Genomic DNA, 10618 nt, shown 5'->3' with positions numbered 1-10618 from the left:
CTTTAAGGAAAGCCCCTGGAAGGCCTGGGGGTCGGGGGTGGGGGGTGGTCAGACTGCTGTTTCCTTAGATCACCCCGCACAGAGGTCTCTGTTTTATCTTGTTTGATGGGTTCTCGTTTGACCTCGTCTGACGCTGGAAACATCTCTCTGAGCATCCTTGGGGCCCTGTACATGGCTGGGTTGTTTCCCCAACGCTTTCCCCAAGGAACGAGAACCGAATGATTTATCGACCGGAAGCAGGACACTTGGGGCACTCCTAAAAATGAACGGCGCGCTGTCACTAATAAGGCCGGGACATCAGACCCAAACCAGGACGCGCTCGCCTCGGGATGCCTCGGGACAATCGGGCGCAGGACGGGGGCGCGCTCGGCGCGGCCGGGGCCTCCAGCAGCGCCGAGCCCGCCCGCGGTCCTCAGCCCTGAATCTCCTCCCAGAATTCCAGAAAGGCCTGGAAAAGCACGGCCGCCTCCGGTTGAGAGCCGCGGCCACTAGGCGGCGGGCCAGGCCGGAGCCCGAGCCCGAGCCGGGGCGGGCGGGGCGCGGGGCGGAGACGCTGCGACGCCGGCGCCCGCGGTCCCGTGATCGCACGCCCCGCCCGAAGCCCCTCGCCGTCATGCAGTCCCCGGCGGTGCTCGTCACCTCCAGGTGAGCCAGACCCCGCGCCCCGGCCGCATCTCGGGACGCGTGGAGTCGGGAGGACCCGGGAGCCGCGGCCCTAGGTGTCCCGGGCGGAGGAGGCGGCGGGTCCCGAGGATCCTGCCCGGCGCCCGGCGTCCCCAGCGCCGCCGGCCGTGGACCTGGGCTCGGCCGCTCCCCGGCCTTGCTGGAGAGGCCGCCCGCCCCCTCCCCGGTTTTACACATGGGCAAACTGTGGTCCCTAGAGGGTAACGAACTCATCCAAGACCAAGTGGAAGGCCTGGATTGGCCGATCCTGCACGGTGGTCAAAGAGGGGGTTCTCCTCACTCCTTTCCCGCTGACCTGCCTTCCTTTCTTTTCCAAGATCTAGTTATGCATCCTGGCAGCGCTGGCTGAGTGCCAGGCCCGGGGCACGGCAGTGGGGACGGGGTGAATCAGACCAGGCTCGGCCCGTCAGGGGAAACGGGCCGGGGACAGATGCTGAGCAGGGGGTGGTGGCTTCAGGTTGCCATGGGAACACAGGGCAGGGTGTAACCCGGCTTCTGCGAGGTGGGGGTGCATGAGGCCAGGTCCTCCAGGGGAAGGGGAGGGGACAGGTGGCAGCTGCTCTAACAGGTAGCCCAGGAAAGATGCAGTTACTGCAGAGGCCTCCAGAGGGTCCCTGGAGGCCGAGGATCCCTGGGTCAGGGTGAACCCACCCTGACCCAGGCCTGGGGGACTCAGTACAAGAGGGATGGGAAGGCTGGGGTGGGCGTGGTTTTACCGTCTCCCCCTTTCTCACATCTGTCGAGTGACTCACTGCAAGTGTTTTCACACACTCCACCCTTGTTCCCCCTACACAAAATCTTAGGCTAAGACATCAGTCTCTTACACAAATGAATGTAAAATTTTTCCGGCTGTAATTTGAACATCCTTGTGGCTTAAGATCTAGAAGAGTGATTCTTTAAGGTTCTATGTCAGAACCTGCTTGGTCTCCTCTCCGTGGTGGCTGGTCACGTCCTCGCTGGCAGAAGAGGTTTCCCTAGTGCCACGTGAATCACCTCCTCTCGCTGAGCCTCAGCTTCCTTTTCTGCGGATAGGAGGTTTGAGGTTGGCAGGTGTGAACAGGGCCAGTGGCAGACCAGTGAGGGTGTGACCTTGGTGCTGGGAGCCAGGGAAGGGGGTGAAGGGGCTTCCCCCTCTGCCCCACCTGAACAGGGCTTCTTAACAAATGTAGGTGCTGGTGGTGAAGGCCAGGTGAGCAGTTCTAGGATACTGTAGTGAACCACACACAGTCCCTCTCATGAGCTTTTGTGGAGCAGATGAGTAATAGATAAATATATAGTGCGCCAGGGGTGCTAAATGGTATAAAGGAAACTAAAGTGGTAGGGAAATGGGATGCTGCTGCTGCTGCTAAGTTGCTTCAGTCGTGTCCGACTCTTAGCGACCCCATGGACTGTAGCCTACCAGGCTCCTCCATCCATGGGATTTTCCAGGCAAGAGTACTGGAGTGGGGTGCCATTGCCTTCTCTGAATGGGATGCTAGGAGGAGTGAATGCTGTTTTATATGGTGTGGTCCAGGAGTGTCTTTCTGATAGAGAGTGGCAGCTGGGTAGATCCCTGACAAGTGAAAGAGAAATCTTAAGAAAGAGGGCACCAGGCAGAGGGGACAGCAGGAGCCAATGTCCTGGGGCAGAGAGATGTTTGCGCACCAGCCAGGAGGCCAGTGTGACTGCAGTGCAGTGAGCCAGCAGGGAGTTGGGTGATATGGTGCAGAGTTTTACCACATCTGGGGGCTTCGAGGCAGAGGACAGTCAGGACAGGCTCCCCAGGCTGGGGTGAGGCTCTGGGCGTGGTGGGACCTGCTTTGGACTCCAGAAAGGTCCTTTGGCCGCTGTGCTGAGCAGAAGGGAGGTGAGCAGAGTGCAGTGAGGAGACCGTTCAGGAGACTCTGGCAGTCATCCACGTGAGAGCTGATGCTGGCAGAGAGGCTTAGAAATGTTTGGGTTCTAGCTATATTTTGAAGATTGAGCTTTCGGGGGTTGCTGATAATTAGATGTGGGCCATGAGAGCAAGAAAGAGGAGTCAAGATTGACTACAAGACTTGTCTTGAGTTCCTGAAAGAGGGACATTGCAATGGACCAGCCCAGGAGACTATGGATGGAGCAGGTTTAGGACGGTGAGACTCACCATTGGTCTGGACATGTTCTTTAAGAAGCTTTCTGACAGCCAAGTGGAGGCATCGGGCAGGCAGCTGGGAGGAGTGTGGCTTTGAGGGGAGAGTCCGGATCAGAGAGTGGAGTGAGGGACCACTGGCTCATAGATGGGATTTAAAACCTTGGACATGTTTGAGATCACCTGGGGAAGGTGAGTGAGAGAAGAGGTCTAAGGCGGGCACTTGGGGTGGGATTGGGGACCATCCAAGGAAGCTGAGTAGGAGTGGCCAGGGAGGTTGGAGAACCGAGAGAGAGAGCAGGGGTCCCAGAGCCTTGAGGAGCAGAGAGGAATCATCAGATACCTCTGGAGTAAGAGGAGAGGGAGAATTATCCTTCAGGACATCAAAGAGATCCAACCAGTCCATCCTAAAGCAGATCAGTCCTGATTATTCATTGGAAGGACTGATGCTGAAGCTGAAACTCCAATACTTTGGCCACCTGATGCGAAGAACTGACTCATTGGAAAAGACCCTGATGCTGGGAAAGATTGAAGGCGGGAGGAAAAGGGGACAACAGAGGATGAGATGGTTGGATGGCATCACCGACTCAATGGACATGAGTTTGAGTAAGCTCCGGGAGTTGGTGATGGACAAGGAAGCCTGGCGTGCCACAGTCCATGGGGTCACAAAGAGTCGGACACGACTGAGTGACTGAACTGAACATGGAGGTCACTAGTGACCTGGGCATGGGCTGTTTCGGTTGCATGATGAGAACAAAAGACTGGTTAGAAAAAGTTCAAGATCAAAGAGGAGAGGAGCCCGAGATGCCATTCTCTTGAGAAGTTTTGCTGGAAGGAGGAGCAGAAATGGAGCAGTAGCTCGAGGGGGAGATTGGGTGGAAGGACAGCTTTGGTTTGTCAGAGAAGTGGGAGTGATCCAGTAAGGAGGGGGATCGATGGCGCAGAGAAGACAGAAGACTTGACGTCCTTGAGTAGGTGAGGGGTTGTCTCAGGTAGGAGCCAGCCAGTTTGTCCCCAACAGCAGAGGAGGCAGACGCAGGCCAGGTGTGGATACGAAGGGATGTGCTTGGAAGTTCTCCCACCGCTTCTCTTTTCTCAGTACAGGGAGCAGGGTTGTGGGGAGAGAGCAGGTCCTGGGGGTTCGCGGATTTAGGCGACTTGGACTCTGTGTGGTGGGGTTGGGGAGGGTCCTGGGAGCAGTACCTGCATCGCCTGGTGGCTAGTTAGACATGCAGACTTTCAGCCCTCGCTGGATCAGCATCTGTGTGTTGACAAGATCACCGGGGGAACTGGGAAGATACGTCACAGTTCGGGAAGTTTGGTATGGGGTATAGGTGGGCAGACTACACCATGGGCCAAAGCCTACCCCCCACTCACTTTTTAAGTCAAGTTTATGTACTGTCTGTGGCCGCTTTCGCTCTACAGCGGCTGAGTTGGGTCTGGTTGTAATGGAGACCCTGTGGCCTGCAAAACCTAAATTATTTGCTATCTGGCCCTTTCACAAAAAGAGTTTCCCTGGGGGTCCGAGGAGAGTGGGAGACAGAGTGGATTAGGCTCAGGGGCATGAGAGTGCCCTGGGGGGCTTGCTAACGTGAGGAATGATTCAGCAGAGCCTGGATCTGCCTTTCTCACAAGCTCCCAGGTGGGGCTCATGTGGCACGGACCACACTTGGAGAAGCCCCTAGATTGAGACCAAGCTGGGGTTGCCCAGCCCAGCACCGCCGCTTGCCGGTTGTGGCCATGAATTTCAAGTGGGACCAGTCAACACGTCTAACTGCAGTGCAGGAGACTTGGGCTTCGTTCCCGGGGTCAGGAAGATCCCCTGAGAAGGGAGTGGCAACCCCCTCCAGTATTCCTGCCTGGAGAATCCCAGGGGCAGAGGAGCCTAGCGGGCTATAGTCCATGGGGGTCACAAGGAGTCAGACATGGCTGAGCCACTAACGCTTTAGCCGGTGTGTCTGTGCGTTTATCCCAGTGGCCTGCCACTGCCGGACTCTGGTGCCCAGGACATGGAGAACTGGTGGGTTTAGGGGAACGGGCAGGGGACCTGAGTCTGTGATCCCAGCTGTGGGGTGGGGCCTGTCAACTGGGGCAGTATGACAGGATGGGGGGTACAGTGGAAATGTGGGAGGGGGGTCACGGATGGAAGCCCTGGAGAAACTGTCGGGTGTGGTGTTCCAAGACGAAGCAGTTAGCGGAGCTATTAGGAGGTGCGGGTCAGTGGGGAGGCAGGGGCCAGCCTACAGTGAACCCTGGCTCCACCTCTGACCCGCTGAGCCTAAGTACAGCTGACTCCCTTTTTGTGTCTGCTTCCCTGTAGCTCAAACAGTAAAGAATCTGCCTGCGATGCAGGAGACCAGGGTTCAATCCCTGTGTCGGGAAGATCCTCTGGAGAAGGGAATGGCAATCCACTGCAGTATTCTTGCTTGGAGAATCCCATAGGCAGAGGAGCCTGGCAGGCTCCAGCCCATGGGGTTGCAAAAAGTCGGACACGACTGAGCAACTAACACACTCCCTGACTTTGGGCTTCCCTGATAGCTCAGCTGGTAAAGAATCTGCCTGCAATGTGGGAGATGCAGGTTCGATCCCTGGGTTGGGAAGATCCCCTGGAGAAGGGAAAGGCTACCCACTCCAGTATTCTGGCCTGGAGAATTCCATGGACTGTATAGTCCATAGGGTCGCAAAAAGTCGGACACGACTGAGCGATCAGAACACTCCCTGACTTGAAGCGGGTCTCAGTGGTGGTGTCCCTCTGTAGGGCCGTGGGAGCACCTTAGACAGGCGAGGTCCCCACGGCAGAGCCTGCAGGGGTGACTCTCACCTTTAGTCCCCTCTGCTGTCCTGTGCCCGTCACACTGTCACAGTGACACCACGCACAGCTCCAGGAGCGGAACATCTAGCGCCTGGTGGGAAGGCCAGGACGCTCGTCTGGTTATTGGCGGAAGGAAAGGAGGGCTGATCGTTTTGTTTTCCATGTGGCACATGAATGTTGAACTCACTTAACACCCACCTGAAGACAGTTCACCCATGCCTTTCTCAGTGATTCGTACTCGTTACAGCAGGCCTTATACCAGCAGTCCCCAGCCTTTTTGGCACCAGGGACCAGTTTCGTGGAAGACAATTTTTCCAGGGATTGGGGATGGGGGTGGGGGTGGGTGGGGATGGTTCAGTCTCATTAAATTTATTACATTTATTGTGCTGCCCCCGATCGACAGGAGGCAGAGCTCAGGCAGTAATGCGAGCCGTGGGGAACGGCTGTAAATACAGTTGAAGCTTCCCTCGCTTGCAGACTGCTCACTTCTTCTTGTGCGGGCAGGTTTCTAACCTGGACCAGTAACCATCTGTGGTCCAGGGTTGGGGGCCCCTGCCTTCCACCCTGTGAAAATGTCTGTGGGTGTAGAGGTTGCTACGTGTGGTAGTAGGTGGCTGTATGGTGGGTTGTCCTCCCAGCTGGTGATAAGTGGCATCGTGGTATGGTGTCATGTGCCCGGTGTGGAAGGGGGGACCTGTGTGGAAGGGGGGACCTGTGTGGAAGGAGTACAGGGTGTCATGTGCCGGATTGGGGCAGAGTTCCGGGGGGAGAAAGGGCCATGTCCCAGTTGTCGCCCAGCCCAACCCTTCAGGCCCTCCCCTTTCTTGTTTTCTGAAGCTCCTGCCCTGCACAGGGTAGGTCTGGACCCTGGTAATGGTGTGCCCAGCGCATCCTGTCACAGGTGTTTGTGTGGTTTATGTTTATGTGCACAGGTCTCCATGATACCTTCACCCAGAATGAGGAATACATTTAGCCTTTTTTTCCCACCTCAGGGAAAACATTTTATAACTTCTTTGCTCACCATGTGATTCATTGCATTTGTGTAGCATTTAAAAATTCTCCAAGAGCTGCAACGTTTTGTCAAGTATCCACTCAAAGCCTGTGTTAGTTCTCCAGTCATGTCTGATTCTTTGTAGTCCCATGGACGAATGCCCGCCAGACTCCTCTGTCCATGGGATTTCCAAGGCAAGGATACTGCAGTGGGTTGCCATGTCCTTCTCCAGGGGATTTTCCCGATCCAGGGATCGAGCTCAGGTCTCCTGCATTGTAGGCAGATTCTTTACCGTCGGAGCAAAGAATCTGCTGTTTCCACGAGCCCCATCTTCTCTGCTGTCACCTGTTTTCCTGCTGTGAACAGGCCTTTGTTCTTGAGGGACCCCCAGGCAGGGCCCTGGCCTGGGAAGCCAGGCTTCAGGAGGGGCTGGCATGTGGTGGGGCAGGTAGCCTGGAGTTGGACCCCTGAGGACTTGCCCAGCAGAGCAGCCTTGCACCCAGGCCCGCGGGACCCCCTGAGGACTTAGCAGCATTTCGTTCGAGAAGCCTGCGGACTTGAACCTGACCTTCCTCTGCCTTCTCTCCCTCTTGCAGGCGAGTTCAGAATGTCCACACAGGCCTGGACCTGAGCGTGCCACAGCACCAGGAGGTGCGGGGCAAGATGATGTCGGGGCACGTGGAGTACCAGATCCTGGTGGTCACCCGGCTGGCTGCGTTCAAGTCGGCCAAGCACAGGCCTGAGGACGTCGTCCAGTTCTTGGTGAGCTGGGGGCTCTGGCAGGGTGCTCCCCAAGGTCCAGGGGTCCAAGGAGGCAAACACACCTCCCACCGGGGTGCAGATAGCAACAGGGAGTGAGCAGTGCTCTAGCCAGCCCTCAATCGGAGGATGCCAGAGTGCGTTGGCAGTAAGGACACCAGTGAATCAGATGCTGACAGTCTGTGGGGAGACAGAACTGTGAAGAGACAGGAGCCCAAGGGGAGGGGCGTGGGGGCTGTGGGGGTGTCGAGAGGGGGCACCTAAGCCATCCTAGGGGAAGGGTTCAGAGAGAGGTCAGGGCTGAGCTATGGTGTGAAGAGCAGGTGGAGCCATCAGCATTAGAGCGGATGCGACACTCCTTTGGTCTCTCCCCTTCAGTCTACAGCCAGTAAAACACCCACCGCAGTCCCGCACATCTGTCCGTCTAGAGGTGGGCTGATCGGAGCTGGGGGAATAGTAGAGGTAGTATGTGCAGTCATGGATCCCCAGCCCTGGGGGCCAAGCCCACAGCCCCCGGAACCCAGTGGCATCAGAGAGGCGGCACGCACACCTCCAGCCTCCTGGCCTCATCAGCCGCCTGCAGCCACAGGAACTGGACAGCCGTGTCTGCTGCCTAGTCCCTCCAGGTGCAGGGCTGACCCACAGCTCTAGCCTCCCTACCCCCCAACCACAGTGGGAGCACCCCTAAACCTGACAACCCCAGACACGGCATGAGTGCAGGTGACCTCAGCCCCACCCGCTCCCATGGGAGGCCGAGCCTATGACACAGCAGAACGGCCCATCACCCTCGTGTCCTAGGCAGTGCTGACAGCAAGGCACCGACAACCATGGAGGCACAAGTGGTGACAACAGGGGCACCAGGCCACACCTCCAACAGGGCATCGGAGGGCTGGAAAGTGCCAGGCTTCTAGTATAACTAGAGGCAGTGCGGTTCAGTTCAGTTGCTCAGTCGTGTCTGACTCTTTGCGACCCCATGAATCGCAGCACGCCAGGCCTCCCTGTCTATCACCAACTCCTGGAGCTTACCCATACTCACATCCATTGAGTCCATGATATCATCTAACCATCTCATCCTCTGTTGTCCCCTTCTCCTCCTGCCCTCAATCTTTCCCAACATCAGGGTCTTTTCCAGTGAGTCAGTTTTTCGCATGAGGTGGCCAAAGTATTGGAGCTCAATGAACACCCAGGACTGATCTGCTTTAGGATTGACTGGTTGGATCTCCTTGCCATCCAAAGGACTCTCAAGAGTCTTCTCCAACACCACAGTTCAAAAGCATCAGTTCTTTGGCACTCTGGCTTCTTAATGGTTCAACTCTCACATTCATACATGACTACTGGAAAAACCATAGCTTTGACCAGATGGACCTTTGTCAGCAAAGTAATGTCTCTGCTTTTTAATATGCTGTCTATGTTTCTTATAGCTTTTCTTTGAAGGAGCAGGAGTCTTTTACTTTCATGGCTGCAGTCACCATCTGCAGTGCTTTGGGAGCCCAAAAAACCAAAAACTTGTGCTGTGGCGCCACCTGCTGGAAAGAAAAGAAAAGCCTCTCACCTGTTGACTTGTTAGAAATCAAATTTTTAAAAACGAAAAAGCTTTATCTAAGGAAGAAAGGTGTTTCATGCTTCCGATGTCCCAGCATAGGAAGAACTAATCAAGCACTATGAAGAATCACAGTAACACTGGCACAAAAAGAAAATGATGATTCTCTAGAAACCAGATTTGAAGTCCCAGAACAGTGCAGCCTGATAGAGAATTTGAAACGACTGTCATGAAGAAGCTCAACAAGTGACAAGAAAACTCAGAACTCAGGGATGAAGTTAGTGAGCAGAAGATATACTTTCCCAAAGAGATTGAAACTCTAAAAAAGAACCAAACAGAAATTCTGGATCTGAAGGACTCAGTAAGTGAGATGAAGAATACATACATTAGAAAGAATTAGAAGTAGAGAAGACCATATGGAAGCGAGAATTAGCAAGTTTAAAGATAAAAATCTAGAAATGATACAGTTAGAAGAGGAAAGGGAATTAAGATTAAAAAACAGAAAATTCTACAAGAACTATCCAAATCTTTTAGGAAGGGCAACCTTAGGATATTGGGTGTCCCAGAAGCAGGAGAGAGAGAGAGAAGTGAGTAGAGAGTTTATTTAAAGAAATGATAGTGGAGAACATCTCTCAAACCGGGGAAAGGAATTGGGTATACAAGTCCATGAAGCCAAGAGAACACCTGATTGCCTCAGCGCAAAAAGGTGTTGCTAGTGGTAAAGAATCCACCTGCCAATGCAGGAGATGCAAGAGATGCGGATTCGATCCCTGGGTTGGGAAGATCCCCTGGAGGAGGAAATGACACCCTATTCCAGTATTCTTGCCTGGAAAATGCCATGAGCAGAGGAGCCTGGAAGGCTGTATAGTCCGTGGGGCTGCAAAGAGTCAGACATGACTGAGCGACTAACTCTTCACATACTAGATTCTAAGAGATAAGAAGTTATGGCACAGTTTTTTTGATTAAGAGATTTTCAGCACATCCTGGAAAGTGTCTGAAGAGTGTGATTTTTTCATTTGCTTCTTACGTGGACTGTTGGTGAGAACCAAGGTGCAATGTGATAGCAGGTAGGAAGTGCTTTGTTCCACTGGGTGGTTTGCAGCTTTGTTCCACTGGGTGGGGTCAAATCTGAGTTGACCCCAGTGGAGCTCAGTGCACCCATGTTTTTCAGAGATGGGAGCAAAGAAGAGCTATCTGAGACCCAAGTCCCTGGGCAAGACGGAGAGGCAGCACTCGGGGGCCTGTGAGAGGCCCCGGCTGACAGTGCTGGGTCCTGGCTGGCCTTCCCAGCCAGGGTGTGTGGGGACACCTCTGACACCTCCATGGTCACACCTGTGCCACTTTCTCCTGACCAGTGATACCCTTGCCCTGTAGGTAGCTGTGTTTAAGGGTGCCTGTGCAGGGAGTTGCCTCTCAAACATTTTGAACCACCTGTGGGAGCCAAGCATGCATTTATACCCTATGAGATCTGGGGATGTAACCCAAAACCTGAACTTTCTTTGAAGTTTCATGATTTAGCTTTAAAAAAGAATGAGCATTTTGCTTTCTGTTCCTCAAAAGGAGTGGCAGCCCTTGCTTTGGAGCACTGATAAGTGTGGGCCCGGGATGGGGTGATACCCCAGGCTGTCCATACTACCAGCACCCTGGGGACCCACAGCTGGCTCCCAGAACCTGGGTCCTGGTGGGCCTGGTGGCCTGGCCTGCATGGAGCAGTCAGGCCCGCAG

The 10618-nt window shown here is 54.8% G+C and overlaps 1 protein-coding gene across 3 annotated transcripts in view; it reads left to right on the top strand.

The window, feature by feature from the left end:
• Positions 1-546: 546 nt before the first annotated feature.
• HS1BP3 (HCLS1 binding protein 3) overlaps positions 547-10618 on the top strand; it is a 34333-nt gene continuing 24261 nt past the window's right edge. For all 3 annotated transcript variants that reach the window (XR_014051718.1, XR_014051719.1, XM_081483953.1), the window contains exons 1-2: positions 547-645; positions 7191-7356. Coding sequence is in view for 1 of the 3 variants with exons in the window: in XM_081483953.1 (XP_081340079.1) it covers positions 614-645; positions 7191-7356 (198 nt within the window). In the remaining 2 variants the exon portion in view is untranslated. The remainder of the gene's footprint in view (positions 646-7190; positions 7357-10618) is intronic.

This window comes from Giraffa tippelskirchi, chromosome 4 (assembly GCF_054371585.1).
Source record: "Giraffa tippelskirchi isolate mGirTip1 chromosome 4, T2T-mGirTip1v1.2.pri, whole genome shotgun sequence".
In the NCBI taxonomy this organism is placed as follows: Eukaryota; Metazoa; Chordata; class Mammalia; order Artiodactyla; family Giraffidae; genus Giraffa; species Giraffa tippelskirchi.
This window is presented reverse-complemented; position numbering and strand designations above follow the sequence as displayed.